The sequence below is a fragment of the Pongo pygmaeus genome, chromosome 1 (genome assembly GCF_028885625.2).
Source record: "Pongo pygmaeus isolate AG05252 chromosome 1, NHGRI_mPonPyg2-v2.0_pri, whole genome shotgun sequence".
Taxonomy (NCBI): domain Eukaryota; kingdom Metazoa; phylum Chordata; class Mammalia; order Primates; family Hominidae; genus Pongo; species Pongo pygmaeus.
This window is the reverse complement of record NC_072373.2, coordinates 219,254,241-219,280,069: the sequence shown is the minus strand read 5'-3', so window position 1 is coordinate 219,280,069 and position 25,829 is coordinate 219,254,241. Positions and strand designations below refer to the sequence as shown.

General features: G+C 53.6%; 1 protein-coding gene across 1 annotated transcript in view; it reads left to right on the top strand.

The window, feature by feature from the left end:
• The window catches only part of PLOD1 (procollagen-lysine,2-oxoglutarate 5-dioxygenase 1), a 41,795-nt gene continuing 15,966 nt past the window's right edge, over positions 1-25,829 (top strand). Inside the window, exons 1-9 of the mRNA XM_054438812.2 lie at positions 1-197; positions 13,359-13,450; positions 15,165-15,298; positions 15,749-15,912; positions 17,927-18,039; positions 20,132-20,195; positions 22,356-22,453; positions 23,277-23,378; positions 23,950-24,081. Of these exons, the coding sequence (XP_054294787.1) occupies positions 122-197; positions 13,359-13,450; positions 15,165-15,298; positions 15,749-15,912; positions 17,927-18,039; positions 20,132-20,195; positions 22,356-22,453; positions 23,277-23,378; positions 23,950-24,081 (975 nt within the window). The 5' untranslated portion in view covers positions 1-121. The remainder of the gene's footprint in view (positions 198-13,358; positions 13,451-15,164; positions 15,299-15,748; positions 15,913-17,926; positions 18,040-20,131; positions 20,196-22,355; positions 22,454-23,276; positions 23,379-23,949; positions 24,082-25,829) is intronic.

The following is a 25,829-nucleotide window of genomic DNA, read 5'->3' as shown; positions in this document are numbered from 1 at the left end:
GGCGGGGAAGGGCCGCCCCCGGGGCGGGCCCAGTGCGTGGCAGCGGGACCTGAGGCCCCGTCGCGAAGTTTCCAGCCCTGCGAGAGCCGCCGGGTCGGCCGATCGTCCCCATACCTCGGCCATGCGGCCCCTGCTGCTCTTGGCCCCGCTGGGCTGGCTGCTGCTGGCCGAAGCGAAGGGCGACGCCAAGCCGGAGGGTGAGGGAGCGAAGGCCGGGGGCGGGAGCGCGGATCCGGGCGGGAGGGCTGGTCCCGGGCTGCCTCCCTGGGAACGACCTGAATGGGAGGCCTGGGCTGGAGAGGGAGTCTGGGTTCCGGCTCCTTGTCCACTTACTCGCTGATGACTTGAACAAATCACTTCCCCTCTTGGGGCTGCGGTTCCTGCTTCGGGAAGGAAAGGGTGACAGCTGAGTCCCATTCAGCACAGAAAGGCTCGAATAATAATAGTTCTCATAATAATAACCAGCAATGGCTATTCTGCAGAGTGCTCACTATGGGCCAGGCATCAGTTAGGCATGATTGCTACCCTGGTAAGTGTTTCCGTCTATTATCCCCGTTTTCCAGCTGGGCAAACTGAGGCTCCAGAGTTCATTCACTTGCCCAAGATCATACAACTTGTGGGCCTTGGAACCAGGATTTATCCCACCCACCCAGGTGTCTGGTTCCAGAGCCAGGAGGCCTCACGACCATGGGAATGAGGGGTCTTGAGGGGGACTGGGGAGGGATGGGGGTAGAAGGTGTGGCTCACTTTGTGGAGCAGTTTGTGCTTTCACCCATGTTCCCTGTGGTCTGCTTAGTCCCTGCCAGGGTGGTCTTCCTCTCTGCAGTTTATTTTTTTATTTTATTTAATGTATTATTTATTTAGTTAGTTAGTCATTTTTGAGACGGAGTCTTGCTCTGTCGCCCAGGCTGGAATGCAGTGCGCGATCTCGGCTTACTGCAACCTCTGCCTCCCAGGTAAAAGCAATTCTTTTTTTTTTTTTGAGATGAAGTCTCGCTCTGTCGCCTAGGCTGGAGTGCAGTGGCACAATCTCAGCTCACTGCAACCTCCACCTCCCAGGTTCAAGTGTTTCTCCTGCCTCAGTCTCCCAAGTAGCTGGGATTACAAGCACGCGCCACCATGCCTAGCTAATTTTTGTATTTTTAGTAGATACGGGGTTTCACCATGCTGGCCAGGCTGGTCTTGAACTTCTGACCTCGTGATCTGCCTGCCTCGGCCTCCCAAAATGTTTGGATTACAGGCGTGAGCTATCGCGCCCAACCGGTTCAAGGGATTCCTGTACCTCAGCCTCCCAGGTAGCTGGGATCACAGACATGTGCCACCACGCCCAGCTAATTTTTGTATTTTGGGTAGAGATGGGGTTTCACCATGTTGGCCAGGCTGGTCTTGAACTCTTGACCTCAGGTGATCAGCCCACCTTGGTCTCCCAAAGTGTTGGGATTACAGGTGTGAGCCACCGTGCCTGGCCCTCTCTGCAGTTTATACTTGTGGAAACTGAGGCCCAGATAGGTGAAGTGACTGTCCAGGGTGGTCCAGACGGAGGTGGTTGGTCCGAGGTCAGCTGGGCTCCAGTCTAGCATTCCTTCTACTTCCTCAAGGCAGATTGGATTGCAGTGTGTGCCCCACTGTCCTGAGTGGGTGCTTCCCTCCTCCCCAGCCCTCCCTGGCATGGGCCATCTCCAGGGCTGTCCCGAGAAGGGCATAGACTTCGGATAGTCCCAGCAAAGCCAAGCAGAACTGGCGGTACTTTCCATGGCATTCTCTTCTTCAGCCTATCCTCCTGGAGAAGCTGAAACTGTACCACCAGAAGGATCCCGGGTTCTTTGGGTCAGGGATGGGAACCACTATTTATTTTATTTTATTTTATTTTATTTTTGAGACAGAGTTTTGCTGTGTCCCCCAGGCTGGAGTGCAGTAGCGTGTCCTCGGCTCACTGCAACCTCTGCCTCCTGGGTTCAAGCGATTCTCGTGCATCAGCCTCCCAAGTAGCTGGGATTACAGGCCTGCACCACCACGCCCAGCTAATTTTTGTATCTTTAGAAGAGACGAGGTTCGCCATGTTGGCCAGGCTGGTTTCAAACTCCTGACCTCAAGTGATCCTCCTGCCTCGGCCTCCCAAAGTGCTGGGATTACAGCCGGGAGCCACCATTTCTTTTCTTTTTTTTTTTTTTTTTTAAGATAGAGTTTCACTCCTATTGCCCAGGCTGGAGTCCAATGGCGCGATCTCAGCTAACTGCAACCTCCACCTCCCAAGTTCTAGCGATTCTCCTGCCTCAGTCTCCCTAGTGGCTGGAATTACAGGCGGATGCCACAACGCTCAGCTAATTTTTGTATTTTTAGTAGAGACGGGGTTTCACCGTGTTGGTCAGGCTGGTTTCAAACTCTTGATCTCAGGTGATCCACCTACCTCGGCCTCCCAAAGTACTGGGATTACAGGCGTAAGCACCGCGCCCGGCCAGGAACCACCATTTCTTGAGTACCTCCCTTGGACCAGGTTGTGCCCAAGGCCCCACGTCTCCCAGTGGTAAAGCCGGCGGTGCTTGCTCTCTGTGAGGCTTGGTGTTCTAGCCTGCAAGACCCGGTGATACAACCTCACGCCTGGAGCTCTAACAAGAATTCCAGGGGATGAAGTTGGGGAGAGTTCAGCTCAATGCCTGGCCCATGAAAGGCCCTCAGCAAAGGGCATTTTCTCTCCCGGTCCCAGAGCTGCCAGCTTACAGCAGGGCAGTAAGACAGCTCAGAAAGTCCAGTGACAGAAACGCTGACCACTGGGCTGTGCAAAGGGCTCTCGGCCTGGGTCCCCTCACTGGCCAGTAGCCCTGTTGTGGCCTTGTTTTCTGGGCCTTTGATCCCCCTGCTTCTCCTGACATGGGCTGCCTGCATCCCAGACCATTCCAGGAGAGAAACCGCGGCTGCCCATGATGAAGCCCGGGGAGTTGAATTGAAGAGGGACCAGACTGATGACAGGGCGTTAGGCACCCTGATCCCCAGCAAGTGACAGGAGGAGGGCAGAGCAGATCCAAGGAAGCCTTCATAGACAGTGCTGCTATGGGCGGAGGACAGGATCAGTGTGCTACTGAGGTAACCCAGGTAGAGCACCTGGTAGGTAGAAAGCACATCTTTGCTCACTGATGCACAAGAGAGCGGATCCTTAGGCCTGGGGCTAATGTCAGGCCAGTCTGAGTTGGGCCCTTTGCTTCCCTTCTCCATTTGGATCCCTCCCTGTTTTCCTTTTTTTTATTTTTTAAGTTTTTCATTTTCATTTTTTTTTTTTTGAGACAGAGCCTCGCTTTGTCGCCCAGGCTGGAGTGCAGTGGCATGATCTCAGCTCACTGCAGCCTCCACCTCCAGGGTTCAAGCAATTCTCTTGTCTTAGCCTCCCAAGTAGCTGGGATCACAGGCATGCGCCACCATGCCTGGCTAATTTTTGTATTTTTAGTAGAGATGAGGTTTTGCAATGATAGCCAGGCTGGTCTCGAACTCCTGACCTCAAGCGATCTGCCCACCTTGGCTTCCCAAAGTGCTGGGATTACAGGCCTGAGCCACTACGCCCAGCCAGGATCCCTTTGATAAGTAAGGAATCATCAGTCCTATTTTGGAGATGGGAAGACTGAGGCCCTGGTAGGTTAAACATCTGGTCTCCAGTTGCCAGAGCTGGTTGGAGGTGGGGTCATTGTCTGGAACTCAGACCTACTGTTCATTTCTGCACCTCTGGACGGGAAGGGGGTGCTGTTGCCTGGAAATGCTGCCTGGGGGAGCCTGCTCAGCTCCCCCAGACCCAGCTGAGGTGTGACCTTCAGCCAGTTGGACAGGACAGAGTGGGTTGCTCATCTTCCCTGCAGGTCTTGTCTGAGCAGCCCCCTGACTAGTGTGTGTGTTTGGTGGGGGGTACCCCAGCAGCTCCCAGAGAGGCCAGCTCTTCCCTTTCCCTGGCAGATGGATGGGAGGGGGCAGCTACTGAGGTGGATTCAGCTGGAGTAGGGAAGGGGATTTGCTGTAGGGTCTCGGGGAGTGAGGTAGGTGGGGTGCTGTCGGCAGCTTGTCTGTCCCCTCACCCAAAACCCGTGGCCTTGGTGCATGGAGAGAAACATGGACCGTTTTCACTTCTAGGGGGCTCCCAGTCAGAGGAGGGTACAGAGCACCTCACTTCAGTAGACACCCCGTGTCTGAGGGGAGAGATATTGCACCATCCTGGGGGGGCTTCCAGAACAAGATGGGAGACACAAGAAGGCTTCAACAAAGCAACATCTTCCATCACAGGGAACTGGGAGAATAAAAGGCAACATCCAAACAGGCAGATATCCCTAGAGCCGAGGCCAGATGTCCCACAGCCCTTCCTCCCGTTTGTAGAAACTTCTAGCAGATCTCCAGCTCCTGCCTTTCCCTGTAGGCCTTGATTTGGACATGGTGAGGGAAGGACAGCTGCAGAGATCAGAGGCTCAGCTGGGCGTTCAGGTCATTCTGTTCCCTACTAGAGAACAGAAGGGTCCCGGGAGTCAGGCAGGCTGCACTGGATGGTGTGGGGGTGGGGCCGGGTCTGGGGAGACCTAAGTGGGCAGCTGGCCTCGGGGAGGCCAAGGTTGGCTCCCAGGTGCGGGGCATCCCCAGCTCCTGCCAGACCCTGTTCCTGGCTTCAGTTCAAGCCTGGGGTGGGGATGAAGGATGGGGGAAGGGAGAGGGCGGAAGGGCTTCATTCATTCCCGCCTCCCCAGAGAGCAGACTGGGTGTGTCATGACTGTGCCTTGACTCAGGCCACACGGTGACCACCCACGCCTTGGGCTGGGACTGCTTGGGGAGGAGGGGGCATCCGCTGGCACAGTCAAACCAGGGGTGCCCAGAGGTCCCATTCTTCCAGGAGCTCATCACATAGGCACGCCCCAACCAAGCCCTCACCGTCAGTCTCTCCACATCATTTTCTTTTTCTTTCTTTTTTTTTTTTTGAGATGGAGTCTCGCTTGCCTAGTCTGGAGTGAAATGGCATGATCTCAGCTCACTGCAACCTCTGCCCCCTGAGTTCTAGCAGTTCTCCTGCCTCAGCCTCCCGAGTAGCTGGGATTACAGGCGCCCACCACCATGCCCGGCTAATGTTTGTATTTTTAGTAGAGATGGGGTTGCGCCATGTTGGCCAGGCTGGTCTCGAGCTCCTGACCTCAGGTGATCCACCCGCCTTGACCTTCTTCCAAAGTGCTAGGATTACAGGTGTGAGCCACCGTGCACATCATTCTTCTCTTAAAAGTTTTTCTAAATTTTATTTTTTTGTACAGACAGGGTCTCACTGTGTTGCCCCCGCTGGTCTTGAACCCTCAGGCTCAAGTGATCATCCCCACCTTGGCCTCCCAAAGGCCGGGATTACAGGTGTGAGCCACTGCACCTGGCTAATTCCTGTGGCCCAGTAGCATTATTATAGCTCACTGCAGCCTTCACCTCCTGGGCTCAAGCAATCCTCCCACCTCAGCTTCCTGAGTAGCTGGGCCTAGAGGTGCGTGCCACCACGCCTGGCTAATTTTTTAATTTTTTGTAGAGACAGGGTCTCACTTTGTTGCCCAGGTTGGTCTTGAACTCAGGGCCTCAAATAAGCCTCCTGCCTTGGTCTCCCTAAGTGTTAACATTACAGGTGTGAGCCACCCCACCCTCTTCATCATTCTTGCTCTCAGGAAGGCAGCTCCCCTTTATTCCTGACCCCCAGGGCAGCACCTACCAAGACACAGCTCCCCTTTTTAGGGGAGGCACCCTGTTGCCAGAACCCCCCGCAGCTACCAGGGCAGGCACTGTGCCAAGTGCTTTATGGCATTGGCTCATTGAATCCTCATGAAAGTCTCTGGAGGGAGGTACTATCATCTGTATTATTCCCATTTTACAGATGAGAAAACTGAGGCACAGAGAGGCTAAGTTCCCTGCGCAGCAGTCTGTCTTTAGCACCCTCTCTGTTGTATCTCATTGATTTCTGCTGATCCTGGATCACGGGTTCATCTGGGGAAGTCATTGCTGGACTTTGGGCAGTAGGTGGGGAGGGCTGAGAGCTCTGGGTACCAGGCCTTGGCCTTAGCCCAAGACGGCTGGCTGGACCAGACAGAAAGCAGGTGGGAGGGGCCTTGGTGCTCGAAAATGAATCTTCCACATCCATGCCTTAAGGGTTTCTCTGGCCTGGCCTAACAGTGAGCTGGGAAAAGACCTCACCACGTGACTGGAGTTGAGTGCTTGTGCTGCAGAGGCCAGAGGGAAGGTGCTGGAAGCACTGGCTTCTGTCTGCAGCCAGGAGTCTCTGGCATCTTAGGATGTTGGGCTCTTGGACAGGGAAATGAAGACAAGAGCATGGGCATTTAGAATTCCAACTCATTCCCATTTCACCTAAAGGTTCTGTGACTTTGGGTCAGGTATTTAGCTTCTCTGTGCCTCAGTTTCCTCACCTGAAGAAGCAGGGATAAAAATATCACCTTCCTCATAGAGTGTTGACCGTTAAATAAGATAATGAATGTAACATGCCTCATATAGCACACGGTATCTCACAGGGGTTCAGTGGTGGTAGCTGTTTCTAAAATTACCTTCCATGTTGCTGCTTTTTTTTTTTTTTTTTTTTTTGAGACGGAGTTTCACTCTGTCGCCTGGGCTGGGGTGCAGTGGCACAATCTTGGCTCACTGCAACCTCTGCCTCCTGGTTTCAAGTGATTCTCCTGCCTTAGTCTCCTAAGTAGCTGGGATTTTTTTTTTTTTTTTTTTGAGATGGAGTTTCACTTTTGTTGCCCAGGCTAGAGTGCAATGGCGCAATCTGGGCTCATTGCAACCTCTGCCTCCCGGGTCAAGCAATTCTCCTGTCTCAGCCTCCTGAGTAGCTGGGATTACAGACGCCCGCCACCACGCCTGGCTAATTTTTTTTTGTATTTTTAGTAGAGATAGGGTTTCATCACATTGGTCAGGTTGGTCTCAAACTCCTGACCTCAGGTGATCCACCCGCCTCGGCCTCCCAAAGTGCTGGGATTATAGGCGTGAGCCACCGCGCCCGGCCTAGTAGCTGGGATTACATGCACCACCATATAACTTGCACCATGTAAAATGCACCACTGCCTGGCTAATTTTTGTATTTTTAGTAGAGACGGGGTTTTGCCATGTTGGCCAGGTGGGACTTGAATTCCTGACCTCAGGTGATCTGCCCACCTTGGCCTCCCAAAGTGCTGGGATTACAGGTGTGTGAGCCACTGTGCCTGGCCTTTTTTTTTTTGAGACAGAGTTTCACCTGTTGCCCAGGCTGGAGTACAGTGGAGCGACCCCGGCTCACTGCAACCTCTGCCTCCTGGGTTCAAGCAATTCTCGTGCCTCAGCCTTCCAAGTAGCTGGGACTACAGGCTCTTGCCACCACGTCTAGCTAATTTTTGTATTTTTAGTAGAGACAGGGTTTCACCGTGTTGGCCAGGCTGGTCTCAAATTTCTGATCTCAACTGATCTGCCTGCCTCAGCTTCCCAAAGTGCTGGGATTACAGGTGTGAGCCACTGTGTCAGGCCTCACGTAGCTGCTTAAGGCCAGAATGTACAGTGTGTCTTGGTCATGCCCAGTCCCAGCCATGGTGAGGGACAGGGAGACCAAGGAAATAAAGACGTGGCCCTGGCCTGGCAGAGGGAGAAGGAGCAGGTTTGTACCAATACGTCAACTACTGGGCAAACCAAGACTGCACGTGCAAAGGAATGACCACATGGGATGAGATTAAGGAGGGCTTCCCGGAGGAGTTAGACTGGAGGCCTCTTTAGGGGAAGGAATGTGTGTTGCAGACAGGTCAAGGGAATGGGGTGCAGGCTGGGTTTACTGAGGCTGTTTCCTTGGGGATGTTAGGAGGTCATGCCAGGGTCTCTTGTTGGAGGGCTTTCCTTCAGTTCTCTTGTTGTGAACTGCCTCCCAGACCCCTGCATTGCAGCCCAGTGTCAGGGGACCAAGGGGATGGATTGGACCAGTGATTCCCAAATGTGGCTGACATCAGAAATCACCTGGGAAAGGTAGGAAAAATCCAGACTCCTGGGCCCACCTCAGACTCCTAGCCGTGGGGCCTAGGAGCCTGGATTCCACAACCTTTCTTGTGATGCTGATGTGTGGGCAGGTTTGGGACCCTCTGAACTGGACAATCACGTGTGATCCTCAACCAGAGAGGCAGGCTCTGCATGGCCCAAGGAACCCGGGAGTTTTTTTTGTTTGTTTTGTTTTTTGTTTTTGTTTTTGAGACGGAGTCTTGCTCTGTCACCCAGGCTGGAGTGCAGTGGCATTATCTCGGCTCACTGCAATCTTTGCCTCCTGGGTTCAAGCAGTTCTCTGCCTCAGCCTCCCGAGTAGCTGGGATTACAGGCTCCCGCCCACCACCACGCCTAGCTAATTTTTGTATTTTTAGCAGAGATGGGGTTTCACCATGTTGGCCAGGCTGGTCTTGAACTCCTGACCTTGTGATCCACCTGCCTTGGCCTCCCAAAGTGCTAGGATTATAGGCATGAGCCACCGTGCCTGGCTTTTTTTTTTTCAAGACAGAGTTTTGCTCTTGTCGCCCAGGCCAGAGTGCAATGGCATAGTCTCTGCTCACTGCAGCCTCCACCTCCCGGGTTCAAGCAATTCTCTTGCCTGAGCCTCACGAGTAGTTGGGATTACAGGCATGTGCCACCACGCCTGGCTAATTTTTGTATTCTTAGTAGAGACAGGGTTTCACCACGTTGACCAGGCTGCTCTTAAACTCCTGACCTCAGGTGATCCACCTGCCTCAGTCTCTCAAAGTGCTGCTATTACAGGCGTGAGTCACTGCGCCCGGCCACAGAACCTGGGGGTTAAGGCCCCAGTGTGGGTTCTCGGCAGCACTGTTTCCCTGGAAAACAGGGAAGAGACAGGTTATGGGGAGGAAAGTGGACATGTGGGGAGGGCGCAGCTAGACAGCTCCCTTACATAGATGGAGGGACAGGGCCCTCTCAACAGATGGCCTGGCCACCGTCCCTGGCTGGGCAGTGCATGCATTTAGGTTAAGAGAGGAGACTCTGGGTTCAGGCTTGTGTCCAAGTCCTGGTGCTGCTGCTTCCTAGCTCCCTTGGGCACATCACTCGCCAGCTCTAGCCTTGGTTTCCTAACTGGAAAGTGAGCAGTTACTATGTGTGAAGTGCTTGGAACAGCGCTGGCTGGGCATGGTGGCTCATGCCTGTAATCCAGCACTTTGGGAAGCTGAGGCAGGCAGATCACCTGAGGTCAGGAGTTCGAGACCAGCCTGGCCAACATAGTGAAACCCCGTCTCTACTAAATATACAAAAATCATTGGGGTGTGGCAGCGTGTGCCTGTAATCCCAGCTACTCGGGACGCTGAGGTAGGAGAATCGCTTGAACTCGGGAGGCGGAGGTTGCAGTGAGCCAAGATCACACCACTGCACTCCATCCTGGGGATAGAGGGACTCTGTCTCAAAAAAAAAAAAAGGCCAGCGCGGTGGCTCATGCCTCTAATCCCAGCACTTTGGGAGGCCGAGGCAGGTCGATGACTTGAGGTTAGGAGTTTGAGACCAGCCTGGCCAACATGGTGAAACCCCGTCTCTACTAAAAATACAAAAAATTAGCTGGGCGTATTGGCCAGCACCTGTAATCCCAACTACTTGGGAGGCTGAGGCATGAGACTCGCTTGAACCCAGGAGATAGAGGTGCAGTGAGCCAAGATCTAGCCACTGCACTCCAGCCTGGGTGACAGAGCGAGACTCTCTCAAAAAAAAAAAGTGTCTGGCACACAGAAAATGCTCGATGAAGGTAAGCCATTATTGTTGCTGTTATTGAGAAGCAGGAACTTGAGAAAGGGGCTTTGAGCCACGCCACCCCATCCCCTTCCCCCACCCCTGCTGCTGAAGTTCAAGAGCCTGTTCCATCAAGAATCTCGAATTGTGCATACACACACACACACAGACGCACGCACGCACAGACACACGCTCACTCACTCACATGCTCTCACGCTGGCTTTTTCCATCCATGAAATGTGACACTCTTCCTGTCCCCAGCAGCCCCCTGTTGCCAAGAGGGCCTCAGAGCTGGTGGCTCTGGTTCTCTTCACCTGGGGGGGGACTTCACCGGCCTGGCAGGAGCTTGGGGGAGCCCTCCCCCAAGTGTGAGCAGCACCCCTCGTTTCTGGATCCCAGGTTCAGGTAGTGAGGCCTCTTCTTCCTACACCTGCCCGGTGTATCCACCCCCTCCTCCCCCAGGACCCCAGCTGATCCCTGCCAATCCCTGCTGGGCCGCCTGGCGCCAGCCCCCTGCCCTGGGGCCAGCTCCCTGCTCTGGCTACCCCTGCCCCGCCAGCTCTGGCAAGCCAGGCCCCTTTGTTCCTACAGTCTAGGTTCCTCCTGACTTCTTGATGTGGTGGGAGGGGAGGGCCTTACCTGCCTGCTGTCAATCTGGGCACCAGGGCCACCAGGTGAAAAGTGTAAGCTGCAGACCCTCAGGGAGCTAAGACTCACTCAGGGAGACAATGATGAGCACCGCAGTGTGGGTCTTGCCTCTGTGGCTTGGAGGCCAGAGAGGGCAGGAGAAATCCGAGAAGGCTTCATAGAGGTGGAAGGGACATCATTGTCACTGGCCCTGGGACCTGGAGGAAGGTTAGAGAAAGGAGATACAGGCCGGGTGTGGTGGCTCACGCCTGTAATCCCAGCACTTTGGGAGGCTGAGGTGGGCAGATCGGTTGAGGCTGGGAGTTCCAGACCAGCCTGAGTAACATGGCGAAACCTCATCTCCACTAAAAAATTTAGCTGGGCATGGTGGTGTGCACCTGTAGTCCCTCCCAGCTACTTGGGAGGCTGAGGTGGGAGAATCACCTGAGTGCAGGAAGTCGAGGTTGCAGTGAGCCATGAACCATGATTGTGCGTCTGCACTCCAGCCTGGGCAACGGAAGTGAGATTGGGTCTCAAAAAAAAACAAAAACAAAAACAAAAAAAAACCCCAAAAAACAAAAACAAGAAAGGGGATACAGAGGGAGCCATGGTAGGACGGAGGAACCCAGCAAGGAGAGACCCCCCCCCCCAGTTGGAGGAGGGCCTGCATGATGGAGAAGGATGAGTATATCACCCGCCAGATCAGAGAGGGCCTTGAATGCCAGGCCAAGGCATTTGCTTCTCATTAATCAGCACCAGTAATACCTCTTTTTTTTTTTTTTTTTTTTTTGAGACAGAGTCTTGCTCTGTCACCCAGGCTAGACTGTGGTGGTGTGATCTTGGCTCACTGCAACTTCTACCTTCTGGGTTCAAGCAATTCTCCTGTCTCAGCCTCCCAAGTAGCTGGGACTACAGGCACACCCAGCTAATTTTTATATTTTTAGTAGAGACGGGGTTTCACCATGTTGGCCAGGCTGTTCTCAAACTCCTGATCTCAGGTGATCCGCCTGCCTCAGCCTGCCAAAGTGCTGGGATTACAGGTGTGAGCCACTGTGCCCAGCCTTCAGTAATACCTCTTCATGTGTGCCAAGCATCCCAATAAGGATTTTACATGCCTGATCTCATTTATTTATCATTTATCATTTAATTACTCCAGCAGCCCTGAGAAGTAGGTACTATTATTATTCCTGCTTTCCAAGGGGAAACTGAGTCTCAGAAGGGCTAGGGACTTGCCCCAGGTCACATGGCTAGTAAGGAGCAGAGCTAGGATTCTAACCAGGCAGGCTAGCTCCAGACTCCTCACTTCTCAGAGAACACAGCTTCAAAGTGTGCTCTGAGAGGGGCTTCCCCAGGGCTCCCTGAGATGCTCTCTGGGGAGTTATTTCCAGAAGGTTCTGTTACAGAGGCAGGCCACACTACAGAGCCTGGGAGAGGTTCCTTGTTAAAATTGTAGGAATGGCTGCCCTGGCCAAAGGTCAGGAGTGGACCAGTGGATTTCAAGTCAGTTTCCACTCTGGGCCGACTCATTGGTTGTAACAGCCTCAAGCATGGTGTTGGGAGAATCTAGAGCCGTGTGATACTCAGCAAGAAAGACTGTGAGATAGATTAGCAATGTCTGTCCTGGGTTAGGTATGGAGAGCAGGGATCTGTGAGCCATGTATTTGCTGTCCCTGGGCTAATGTCTATCATTGACCAGAGAGATCTTCCTGGTGGTCAGCATTCAGAGTAAATTCTTCCTTCCACACCCTCTAAAGCCAGAAACTCAGTCCTATAGTGCAGGGTGTAGACACTTCCCCTGTCTACGGCACATGCTTTATTTGTCTGTTTTATGTTGCTGTAAAGAAGTACCCGTGGCTGGGTAATTTCTCAAGAAAAGAGGTTTATTTGGCTCACAGTTCTGCAGGCTGTATAAGCATACCATCAGCATCTGTTCTGCTTCCAGTGAGGCCTCAGGAAGCTTTGACTCATGGCAGGCGTGTCACATGGTGAGAGCTGGAGCGAGAGAGAGGAGGAAGTGCAAGGCTCTTTTAAACAACCAGCTCTCTGCTGGGCACGGTGGCTCATGCCTGTAATCCCGGCACTTTGGGAGGCCGAGGCGTGTGGATCATTTGAGGTCAGGAGTTTGAGACCAGCCTGGCCAACATGATGAAACCCCGCCTCTATTAGAAACACAAAAATGAGCTGGGCATGGTGGCGAGTGCCTGTAGTCCCAGCTACTCAGGAGGTGGAGGTTGCAGTGAGCTGAGATTGTGCCACTGCACTCCAGCTTAGGTGACAGAGCGAGATGCTGTCTCAAAAAAAAAAAAAAACAAAAAAAACCCCAGCTCTCTTGGCCGGGCATGGTGACTCATGCCTGTTATCCCAACACTTTCGGAGGCCGAAGCAGATCACCAGAGGTCAGCTGTTCAAGACCAGCCTGGCCAACGTGGCAAAGCCACTAAAACATAAAAATTAGCCAGGTGTGGTGGCACCCGCCCGTAGTCCCAGCTACTTGGGAGGCTGAGGCAGGAGAATAGCTTGAACCCAGGAGGTGGAGGTTGCAGTGAGCTGAGATCATGCCACTGCATTCCAGCCTGGGTGACAGAGTGAGACTCTGTCTCAAAAAAATAAAAACCAACCAGCTCTCACATGAACTCAGAGCAAGAACTCACTCATTACCGAGGAGATGGCACCAAGCCATTCATGAGGGATCGCCTCTGTGACCCAAACACTTCCCACTGGGCCCCACCTCCAGCACTGGGGATCACATTTCAACGTGCAATTTGGAGGGGACAAATATCCAACTATATCGGTCAGTTACTGGGTGGAGGGAGCCCTGGAGGAGACTCAGGAGACCTGGGTTATTTCCTGCTCTGCCATCCCTTCCTCCCTGGGCCCTGTTCTGTAATGGGTTGACATGAAGACACTTCCTGCCAGAATTTGACAGGTCACTGGGAACAAAGACCTCCCCCCGTCACCTCCCTCATCCTCCATTCCCATTCACCATACCCTCGTCTTTGTAGACAACCTTTTAGTCCTCACGGTGGCCACTAAGGAGACCGAGGGATTCCGTCGCTTCAAGCGCTCAGCTCAGTTCTTCAACTACAAGATCCAGGTAAGGGGTTTCCTGGGCGAGGCAGAGACAGTGAGGGGTGGCAGGAGGATCTAGGAGCTAGTGTCCTTTCCAAACTACCATGGCTCTTGAGATAGACTTGGGGCCACAGGGGAGGCTTCTGGAAGCCTGAAGGATGAAAATGAGTTAGTCAGTAATGGGAAGACACAGCAGAGGACACAGCATGAGTCTAGGGGGTGATGGAGAGGGAGAGAGTTGGCTAGAGAAATGCTCAGATGTTAGTGTGCAGGAGCCTCACCTGAGAGGCTAGTTTAGAGGACAGGGCCTCGGGATCAGCATTTCCACAAGTTCTACCAGATAATTTGGGGATGGGCATGGTCTAGACGTCTTCCCGGTATCATAAACACTGCTCTAAAGAAACATGAGTGGTCCGGCGCGGGGGCTCACGCCTGTATTCCCAGCACTTTGGGAGTCTGATGATCCACTGAGGTCAGGAGTTTGAGACCAGCCTGGCCAACATGGCGAAACCCCATCTCTACTAAAAATACAAAAAAATTAGCTGGGCATGATGGCACACACCTGTAATCCCAGCTGCTTGGGAGGCTGAGGCAGGAGAATCACTTGAACCTGGGAGGCAGAGGTTGCAGTGAGCCAACATGGCGTCACTGCACTCCAGCCTGGGCAATAGAGTGAAACTCTGTCTCAAAAAAAAAAAAAAGAAAAGAAAAGAAAAGAAAAAAGAAACATGAGCTAATGCCCGATCGACCACTGGCATGGGCTTGGTGTCCTCTCTGTGCAGTCCATGGGGCTGAGCCCTGCAGGGAGACGAGTATCCTGAGTGCTTCCTTATGTCAGGCACAAGGTTGGGCACTGGCAATAGGGTGATGGGCAATACAGAACAAGTCATTGCTTACACAGAGCTTGCAATCTAGTGGCATTAAGTCAGCAAGCAAGTGTATTAGCTCACATGAATGAGGGTTGCAGCAGAGGGTTGCTTCAGGCATGGCTGGATCCAGGGATTCAAGCAGCAAAGTGAGGGCCTTGTCTTTCCATCTCTAGGCCCTGTTTGTTTTCATCGTGGTGGCAAGATGACCACCAGCCACGGATTCATGTGCCCCAGTTTCTCAACTTCAGCAGAAGGAGACAGCCTTTCCTTTTTAGGAAAGGCCTGCAGACTGTTCTGTTTTTCACAGAACAGTCCCAGGGAAGGCGCTGATAGGCCATGTTGGGGTCACATGCTCAGATCTCTGGGTGTGGGAGTGACAGGAAGGGTGGGACATTCTGATTGGACAGGCATGGTCACATGACCACCAGGAACCAGATAAGCTTCACACAGGTGGAGAATGGTTTCCTTACAGAGGAGGGTCAGAGTTGCTGGACCCACAGAAGCAAAAAAATTATTTCTTTCTTTTTCTCTTTTTGAGACGGAGTCTTGCTCTGTCTCCCAGGCTGAAGTGCAATGGAGCGATTTCGGCTCACTGGGACCCCCACCTCCCGGGTCCAAGCAATTCTCCTGCTTCAGCCTCCGGAGTAGTTGGAATTAGAGGCGTGTCCCATCACACGCCGCTAATTTTTGTGTTTTTAGTAGAGACAGGGTTTCGCCATGTTGGCCAGTCTGGTCTTGAATTCCTGACCTCAGGTGGTCCACACGTCTCGGCCTCCCAAAGTGCTGGGATTACCAGCATGAGCCACCACGCCCAGCCCTGGAAAAATATTTCTTTACCAAAAGCCCGTGTTAAGGGGTGTTTCTCTCCAGGCGCTTGGCCTAGGGGAGGACTGGAATGTGGAGAAGGGGACGTCGGCAGGTGGAGGGCAGAAGGTCCGGCTGCTGAAGAAAGCTCTGGAGAAGCACGCAGACAAGGAGGATCTGGTCATTCTCTTCACAGACAGGTAGGTGGGTCAGGGCTTCCTAGCCTGGGCCCCTCCGAGGAAGATAGAAGAATATTCTAAAATGAGGCCCTCCCAGAACATCGGGGAAGAAGGGGGACCACTCTAGCTAAGGTTGCCTAGTTTTAGGGTGTCCATTCCCGGTCTTAGTGAAGTCCATTCCCAGGCTTGGTGAAAAGATAAAGAGGAGGTGGCCCATGAGTGTGATGGGCCCCCTTTAAGTAAGAGAAGAATGACATGTTGTGGGGACCATCTCTCTGCCCACGGTGCAGGTGGGAACCTGGCAGGCAGGGCTGCAGACGGAGACAGGTCCATTTCCCAGATGGTGGCCCAGGCTGGCGTGGGCAGAGGGCCATTTGTGGAGCACTTGATCCCTGATCCCTCCTGTCTGTGCCCTCACTGGGCCCCTGCTCACCCCTGCCCTGCTCCGTCTTCTTGCTGCTCTGGCCACAGCTACGACGTGCTGTTTGCATCGGGGCCCCGGGAGCTCCTGAAGAAGTTCCGGCAGGCCAGGAGCCAGGTAGTCTTCTCTGCCGAGGAGCTCATCTACCCAGACCGCAGGCTGGAGACCAAGTATCCGGTGGTCTCCGATGGCAAGAGGTTCCTGGGCTCTGGAGGTGAGAGGCCTGGGTGCAGGGCGCTTGGCCCAGCAGAGGGGTCCATCTACTGCCTTTGTGAGGACCCCCCTTGTTTGACGTGCAATGTGGGTGTCTCACAGGTCTCCAGTGCAGAATGTCCTGAATAGAGCTCCTGACTTTTCAACCCCAAATGTGCTCCCCTGCAGTTCTGATCTCATTCAACAGACACGCAGCCCCATGGATAGAACCCAGGAGTCACTCCTGACTCCTCCCTTGCCCTCCTCCACCTACGTCCGATGCCAGTCACCTGTCTGCTACTTTTTAAATTTTGAGATGGCATCTCAGTCTGTTGCCCAGGCTGGAGTGCAGTGGTGGGATCTCAGCTCACTGCAGCCCTCGCCTCTTGGGCTCAAGCAATCCTCCTGCCTCAGCCATCCAAGTTGCTGGGATTACAGGCATGCACCACTATGCCCAGCTAATTTTTGTATATTTAGCAGAGATGGGGTATCGCCATGTTGGCCAGGTGGGCCTCGAACTCCTGGCCTTAAGTGATCCACCTGCCTCGGCCTCCCAAAGTGCTGGGATTATAGGCATGAGTCACCACACCTGGCCACCTGCCTCCTACTTCCTAAAGATCTCTGGAATCTGCTCTCTCCGGCCCACAGTTCACTGCCGCCATTCTCACTGGGCTCCTGGCCATTGCTAGGAGCCTCCTTACTGCTCTGCCAATCCCTGCCCTCATGCCCTTCCAGGCCATTCTCCATCCAGCAGCCAGAGGTTTCTTTAAACGATGCAAATCCAAGGCCGGGCGTGGTGGCTCACGCCTGTAATCTCAGCACTTTGGGAGGCCGAGGTGGGAGGATAACTTGAGGCCAGGAGTTCAAGACCAGCCTGGCCAACATGGCAAAACCCCATCTCTACCAAAAATATAAAAGGTAGCTGGGCGTGGTGGTACACGCCTGTAATCCCAGCTACTTGGGAAGCTGAGGCAGGAGAATCTCTTGAACCCAGGAGGTAGAGGTTGCAGTGAGCCGAGATTGTGCCACTGCACTCAAAAAAATAAATAAATAGGCTGGGCACGGTGGCTCACGCCTGTAATCTCAGCACTTTGGGAGGCCGAGGTGGGCGGATCACGAGGTCAGGAGATCGAGACCATCCTGGCTAACACGATGAAACCCCGTCTCCACTACAAATACAAAAAATTAGCCAGGTGTGGTGGCGGGCACCTGTAGTCCCAGCTACTCGGGAGGCTGAGGCAGGAGAATGGCGTCAACCCGGGAGGTGGAGCTTGCAGCGAGCCGAGATCGCGCCACTGCATTCCAGCCTGGGCGACAGAGCGAGACATTGTCTTAAAAATAAATAAATAAATAAAGATGCAAATTCACACACATCACTTAATGACTTTCCACTGCATGGAGAATAAAATCCACAGGCCTCTTTTCAACCTCAGATGGGGATCTGCCATCTGCCCTCAACAGACACTTTTTTCCACTGGTCCAGAGTAAGCACAGTCCAGATGGCCTTGCCCTGGCCCAGGCCCAGGAGTAGGGATGTCCCATTGCTCTCGTGGTTGCCTGTCACGTCTGTACTCTAGCCAGGGGCCCATGTGGGCTTCCCCACTATGCCAGGTCTCAGCCCCCAAGGCACTGTGTGAGCTTGGCCCAGCCTTTCCCTTCTCTGGGCCAGGTTTCCCAGATAACCGTAAAAAGGGACACCAGGCCTGTATCCTCCCAGCCCTGCTCTCCAGGGGCTCCTCGTACAATCCGTTTCTTCACCACCTATGTGGTGCCCAGCACTGAACAGTACAGCTTAGTGGGCACCATTGGTCTTATTCTTGGGGTCATTAGGAACTCATTAATAAGTGACATTCACTGGCAGGCCCATTTCCAACCTGCAACCCCACCTCCTGTCAATTCAGGAGGACTTCTGAGAGGTGACAGGGTTTGTGGGCATATGAGTGGAGGTGGATAAGAGGGAAGGGTGGGAGGAAGCCCCTGGCTTAGAGGCTGGAAGCTAAGGGTTTGTCTCGGTGTCCCCACCCACCAACCTTCAGGCTTCATCGGTTATGCCCCCAACCTCAGCAAACTGGTGGCCGAGTGGGAGGGCCAGGACAGCGACAGCGACCAGCTGTTTTACACCAGGATCTTCTTGGACCCGGAGAAGAGGGTAAGAGGCAGTGGGCGGGCCAAGGAGAGGGGGCTGGGGATCCACCGGCCAGGCTGCACGGGAACAGCTCTTCTCGGGCCTGAACCCCTGGGTTGGTGTCTTAGTCTGTTCAGGCTGCTCTGACAAACTGCCATAGGCTAGGTGGCTCCCAGACAACGGATGTGAATTTCTCATGGTTCTGGAGGCTGGAAGGGTGAGATCACAGCTGGGTTCTGGTCAGAGCCCTCTAACTGGTACAGAGACAACTGACTTCTCTCTGTGTCCTCAGATGGTGGAAGGGGGTAGGGAGCTCACGGGGCCTCATTGGTAAGGACACTAATCCTATTTTTTTCTTCTTGGGACAGAGTCGCTCTGTCGCCCAGGCTGGAGTACAGTGGTGCAATCTTGGCTCACTGCAGCCTCCACCGCCCTGGTTCAAGCGATTCTGGAGCCTCAGCGTATCGAGTAGCTAGGACTACAGGCATGCATCACCACGCTTGGCTGATTTTTGTATTTTTAGTAGAGATGGGGTTTCACCACGTTGGCCAGGCTGGTCTCAAACTCCTGTCCTCAGGTGCTTTACCTGCCTCGGCCTCTCAAAGTGCTGGGATTACAGGCATGAGCCACCGCGCCTGGCTGTTGGGTCTTAAAGAGGCAGCATTGTTCATTGGTTCAGAATAAGGACTTCAGGGCCAGGCTGTCTGGGTTCCAATCCTAGCTCACCATTTACTAGCTGTGTGACATTGGGCAACTTCTCTGTCCCTTGCCTTTTCCGTTATAAAATGCAATAATGGGCCAGGCGCGGTGGCTCACACCTGTAATCCCAGCACTTTTGGAGGCTGAGGTGGGTGGATCACCTGAGGTCAGGAGTTTGAGACCAGCCTGGCCAACGTGATGAAACCCTGTCTCTTCTAAAAATATAAAAATTAGCCAGGCGTGGTGGCAGGCGCCTATAATCCCAGCTACTCAGGAGGCTGAGGCAGGAGAATTGCTCGAACATGGGAGGCAGAGGTTGCAGTGAGCTGAGATTGTGCCGTTGCACTGCAGCCTGGGAGACAAGAGCAAGACTGCATCTCAAAAAACAAAAAAAAAAGCAATAATGATAATACTTTCTCACAGAGATGTTGTCAGGATTAAATTGATTAATATATGTAGAATATTTTATTTATTTATTTATTTGAGACAGGGTCTCACTGCCACCCAGGCTGATGTGCAGTGGCAGAAACATAGCTCACTGCAGCCTCAGCCTCCCGGACTCAAGCGATTCTCCCACCTCAGCCTCCTGAGTAGCTGGGACTATAGGCCTGCGCCACCATGTCTGGCTAATTTTAAAATTTTTTTATAGAGATGAAGTTTCGTCATGTTACCCAGGCTGGTCTCAAACTCTTGGGCTCAAGTGATCCTTCTGCCTCAGCCTCCCAAAGTGCTGGAATGACAGGTGTGAGCCACTGCACCCAACTCATGTGTAGAATATTTGGAGTAGCGGCCAGGTACGATGGCTCACGCCTTTCATCCCAGCACTTTGGGAGGCTAAGGCGGGTGGATCACCTGAGGTCAGGAGTTCGAGACCAGCCTGCTCAACGTGGCGAAATCCCATCTCTACTAAAAAAAGAAAAAAAAAATTAGCCGGGTATGGTGGTGCATGCCTGTAGTCCCAGCTACTCAGGAGTCTGAGGCAGGAGAATCGCTTGAACCCAGGAGGCGGAGGTTGCAGTGAGTCGAGGTCATGCCACTGCACTCCAGCCTGGGTGACAAGAGCGAAACTCTGTCTCAAAAAAAAGACTATTTGGAGTAGCTATGTGCATGTAGTGGAGTGCTTGGCAGACGCTAGTTACTCTTAACGGCCGTCATTGTTGTAGGTGAGCCGGCTGCATTCTTAGATTCCTTCCAGTTCAGAGTCCCTGGTTTTCTGTGAGTAGAGACACTAGACTGTAGACCCCAGGAGCTTGGCTGCTGGTCTCTGGGCACCCAGCTGCCCTGATGTGGCGTGGCAGAGTAGGTGTGGGGAGAGAGGGCTGAGCTTTGGGGACAGATTCCCCACACTGGGTGAGATGTAGCCCCAGCCTCCCCCAGGGCCTGTCCCTGCTGCAGCCTGGTACCTTCTTTCCTGCAGGAGCAGATCAATATCACCCTGGACCACCGCTGCCGTATCTTCCAGAACCTGGATGGAGCCTTGGGTGAGCAGCCCACATGGGGAGGGGTGGATCCTGAGAGGGGTGATAGGAAGGATTCCAGGCAGGGCCCGAGCCCAAGGAGGAGAACTGGGCTGCTTCTTTCTGGCCATTGTGCTGGGAGGTCACTGGGTTCATCCCCAGGTCCCCAGGGGCCACCTGGATGTCCCGGCGCAGAGCCGTGTCTCTCTTGAGGGCCGGGGACAAGTGAGCATTCAGCCTGGGAGGAGTTGGGGGATGCGCACAGCAGGTGCTGGACCCCCTGCCCTGCATACCAGGTCCTTACAGGTGGGCCCTCTTTCCCCGCTTTCCCGGCCCTCCCACCTTCCAGGTGAAGGAGTCCTGGCTGGGGGCAGGAACTCAGCTGGTGGGATGGGCAGCTTGGGAAGCAAAAGGCTACTTGACCCTTGATGCCACAAACATCCCTGGGCCTGGCCTCGCATCTGTGGCTGGTGATGACATTGCTTTGCCGTAGGTCTTCCTGAGTGACCTCAGGCAAGTCACACCTCCTCCCCATGGGGGACTCAGTTTTCTTATCTTTACAAAAGGAAGTGAACCAGATCCACTGATTGCTGATTTTGTGGATAAATGGGCCCTTTTGAGAATCTGATGAAAGCTACAGCTCTGCTCCCAGAAAAATGCAGAAACACCGTGCCCTTTGCCTGTGATTTCTGGGGGTTAAGAAGCACTGAGTTCAGATCCACGTAGGTCAGGAGCTATCTGTTTTCCTTTTTTTTTTTTTTTTAAGATGGAGTCTTGCTCCGTCGCCCAGGCTAGAATGCAGTGGCGAATTCTCAGCTCACTGCAACCTCCGCTTCCCAGGTTCAAGTGATTCTCCTGCCTCAGCCTCCTAAGTAGCTGGGATTACAGGCGCATGCCACCATGCCTGGCTAATTTTTGTATTTTTTTAGTAGAGACGGGGTTTCACTATGTTGGCCAGGCTGGTCTCGAACTCCTGACCTCAGGTGATCCGCCTGTCTCGGCCTCCCAAAGTGCTGAGATTACAGACGTGAGCCATCATGCCCAGCCCTATTTTAATTTTTAAAATAGAGACAGGGTCTCGCTATGTTGCGCAGGCTTGTCTTAAACTCCTGGGCTCAAGTGATCCTCCAACCTTGGCCTCCCAAAGTGCTGGGATTACAGGTGTGAGCCAGCGTGCCCAGCTGAAATACCCATTTTCCTATGTGCAGACTAATAGGGTCAAACATGGGTATTGGGGGCCGGGCACAGTGGCTCATGCCTGTAATCCCAGCACTTTGGGAGGCCAAGGTGGGTGGATCACCAGAGGTCAGGAGTTCTAGACCAGCCTGACCAACATGGCGAAACCCCGTCTCTACTAAAAATACAAAAATTAGCCGGGCATGGTGGCATGTGCCTGTAATCCCAGCTACTCAGGAGGCTGAGGCAGGAAAACCACTTGAACCTGGGAGGCGGAGGTTGCAGTGAGCCGAGATCATGCCACTACACTCCAGACTGGGCAATAGAATGAGACTCCGTCTAAAAAAAAAAAAACACACACACACACGAGACTCCGTCTAAAAACACACACACACACACACACACACACACACACACACACACCCATGGGTATTGGAATCCTGCTGCACACACACACACACACACACACACACACACACACACACACCCCCACACACACACACCCACCCATGGGTATTGGAACCCTGCTGCAGGGGCTCCCTCCACTGGGACAAGATCTGTCCTGATCATGCCCAGGCCTCCCCTGCTCATGACTCTGGCATTTTCTCAGTGCTGCTCTGCCTACTCAGAGAAGGTGCCTCCCAGACCCTTTCTCTTGGAGCTTCTCTGGGGTGTCTGCAACTGGGATGTTCCAGGTCTTTGTTTTTTTCCCAGTCCCTGCTTCTGGCTGTAAGTAACCACAACAAGCACAGGGGTTGCTATGGATTCTGTGCTCATCATGGGCCAGGCTTGGTGCCCCACGCTTGCCCAACACAAATCCTCCCCCTCACCCTATGAGGAAGGGATTATTCCTATTTTATAGATGAGGAAACTGAGGCTTAGAGAGAAGAGACTTGCCCAAGGACATAATCTACTCACTGCAGAGCTGGGATTTGAGCCCAGCTGGTTGGACCCTGAGCCTGACCTCTGGGTCTGATGCTGGGTGGGGCTGTGCTTTCTGACCCCCAGATGAGGTCGTGCTCAAGTTTGAAATGGGCCACGTGAGAGCGAGGAACCTGGCCTATGACACCCTCCCGGTCCTGATCCATGGCAACGGGCCAACTAAGGTAGGGGGGCCCCAGCCCCTGGGGAGTGTGGGAGGGGGCCAGAGCCCCAATTTCATTCTCACTGTGACCCCACAGTGTCTCCCTGGGGCCAGGGCCACCTACCTGGGGCCTGCTATGAACTCACTGCCTCTGTCCTGAGCTCAGCGTGGTGCCTTCTTTTCCTGCTGTGGTGGTCAGTGGTACTCTTCTCTATTCTCGCTGGGCACAGGACACATAGGAGGCTGCTGTCCCCATCCAGGCCTAGGCTGGGCTACCAGAGCCATCTGCACTCTGTCACCCCAGGGCAGAGTCATTTATTCACTCAGTAAACCTTTATTTCATGTTTGCACGGGACAATAACACATAGTCATAAGCAGGACAGATGTCCTGCGTTCATGGTGACAGAAGGGACTGGGTGCAGTTGCGGCCAGGGACAGAATGGACCTCACTGGCCCCTGGGGAACTGGCTCATAGCTTATAGCATATTTGAGTGTGGTCCTTCACTGCCGGAATGTGGGAGAGGAAGGAGGATGTGATGTGTTTAAAATGCAAATTTCCCGACTCCACCCAGGATCTGTTCAGATGGAATCTCTGAGCGGGGTGAGACCCAGGAATCTGCATTTTACAAGCTCTCGGCAGGAGCACTAGAGCGCCAAGCCCTCCCCCGCCCTCTCTCAGAGCGGCTTGGTGATCTCCTGGGGATGGAGCATTATCTCCAAGACCCTCTTAGGGAGTGGGAGGGAGCCGGATGTTGCTGACCCACTGGGGGCCCAGGGAGATGTGAGTCAGGGCTGTGGCAGGTGGAGCTGGCTGGCTTCTCTTTGACCCCACGTCTCCCCGACAGCTGCAGTTGAACTACTTGGGCAACTACATCCCGCGCTTCTGGACCTTCGAGACAGGCTGCACCGTGTGTGACGAAGGCTTGCGAAGCCTCAAGGGCATTGGGGTGAGGCTGCGCCCAGGCCTGTGCCTGAGGGACACGGGGGGCTCAGTCCCCTGAGATGGTGAGATGGGTGATTCTGGAATAGACTCCATTGTCTTTGCTGGAAAGTGAAGGGGTCACCTCCCTGCCTGGGGTTCTATCCCGGTTGCCACCCAAGTGCCTCCTCCTGGAAGCCCTCTCAGACTGCATGTCTCTAGCTTCCCCCGAGATGTCCAGGTTCTGGTTTCTTCTGCCTGGTCCTTCAGGCTCTCCTGCAGCCCCCTCCCCATCCCATGAACCTCATCCTCATTTATGACTCACCTTGAACACCACACCAGCCACGATCTCCTGACAGCAGGCCCTCAATCGGGTCGTTGTTCCAGGCCTGGGCTCCTGCTGCTCCCTCCCCGGGGCACCCTCCTGCTGCTTCCCTGCCCCCCGTACCCACTGCCTGGAGTTCCCCAGCCCGGGCACCTTTCCTGGGAAGTCTACATGCTTCTGATTCTGGCTCTGGCTCCCTTGGGCCACCCTGGGGTGGAGTGGCAGTGCTGCAGCTGGACACTGCTGGACTCTTATGCCGCCCTCCTTGGTGCAGGATGAAGCTCTGCCCACGGTCCTGGTTGGCGTGTTCATCGAACAGCCCACGCCGTTCGTGTCCCTGTTCTTCCAGCGGCTCCTGCGGCTCCACTACCCCCAGAAACACATGCGACTTTTCATCCACAACCACGTGAGTAACAGGCACTCTGTGGGGTCGTCATGTGGCTTAGATCCAGGGCCCAGCTTCACAAGGTAGCCCGAGACCTCTGAGGGTCTCACCGAATCTAGCTTATCTGGGCCAAATGACAGTCACCGGTGGACTGTGTCCCCAAATCACTGAGTTGACTGGAGTCAAACTGGGTGAGTTTGAATCCCAGCACCGCTATTTTTATTGGCTGTGTGACCTTGGGCACATTACTCAACCTCTCTGTGCTTTAGTTTCTCATCTATAAAATAGGGATAAAAGTCGGGCGCAGTGGCTCATGCCTGTAATCCCAGCAGTTTAGGAGGCCGAGGTGGGCGGATCACCTGAGGTCGGGAGTTCGAGACTAGCCTGACCAACATGATGAAACCCTGCCTCTACTAAAAATACAAAATTAAGCCGGGTGTGGTGGCAGATGCCTGTGATCCCAGCTACTCAGGAGGCTGAGGCAGGAGAATCGCTTGAACCTGGGAGGCAGAGGTTGCAGTGAGCCGAGATTGCACCATTGCACCCCAGCCTGGGCAACAAGAGCAAAACTCCGTCTCAAAAAAAGAAATTAAATAGATAAATAAATAAAATAAAATAGGGATAATAATTGTCCAATCACACAGAATTGCTGCAAGGGCTAAGCAAGTTGACATGCGAAGTTCGTAAAAGGTGCCTGGTGCACAGGACGCATCTAGATGCTTCTAACTGTTGTCATCTTCACTTTCATCCCTGTCCCTGTTAATCCTTCCTAATTGTATCTGGTGGCAGTCAAATTGGTTTTCTTTTTTTTTTTTTTTGAGACAGAGTCTCACTGTGTCACCCAGGCTGGAGTGCAGTGGCATGATCTCAGCTCACTGCAACCTCTGCCTCTTGGGTTCAAGCGATTCTCCTGCCTCAGCCTCCCAAGTAACTGGGTCTACGGGCATGCGCCATCACAACTGGCTAACTTTTTGTATTTTTTTTTTTTTGAGACGGAGTCTTGCTCTGTTGCCCAGGCTGGAGTGCGATGGCGTGATCTCAGCTCACTGCAACCTCTGCCTCTGGGGTTCAAGCCATTCTCCTGCCTCAGCCTCCCGAGTAGCTGGGATTACAGGCGCCTGCCACCATGCCTGGCTAATTTTTTGTATTTTAGTAGAGATGGGGTTTCACCATGTTGGCCAGAATGGTCTCGATCTCCTGACCTCGTGATCAGCCTCCCTCGGCCTGCCAAAGTGCTGGGATTACAGCCATGAGCCACCGCACCCAGCCGGACTGTTGTTTTTCCTTTTTTTTTTTGAGATGGAGTCTCGCTGTGTCTCCCAGGCTAGAGTGCAATGGCACGATCTTGGCTCACTGCAACCTCCACCTCCCGAGTTGAAGAAGTTCTCTGCCTCTGTAACCTCTGCCTCCCGGGTTCAAGCAGTTCTCTGCCTCAGCCTCCCAAGTAGCTGGAATTACAAGTGCCCGCCACCAAGCCTGGCTAATTTTTGTATTTTTAATAGAGGCGCGGTTTCACCATCTTGGCCAGGCTAGTCTTGAACTCCTGACCTTGTGATCTACCTGCCTCGGCCTCCCAAAGTTCTGGGAATACAGGCATGAGCCACTGTGCCAGGCCTGGACTGTTGTTTTTCAAAGCGAAGTCGAGGATCACCTGGCACATTTTGTAACAAAGTGGATCCCTGGGCCACACCCAGGAATCAGCAGTGTCTCTGGATGTGGGATCCTAAGCGTGGTGGCAGGGCTCTATCCTGATGACAGAGGCTCTTAGG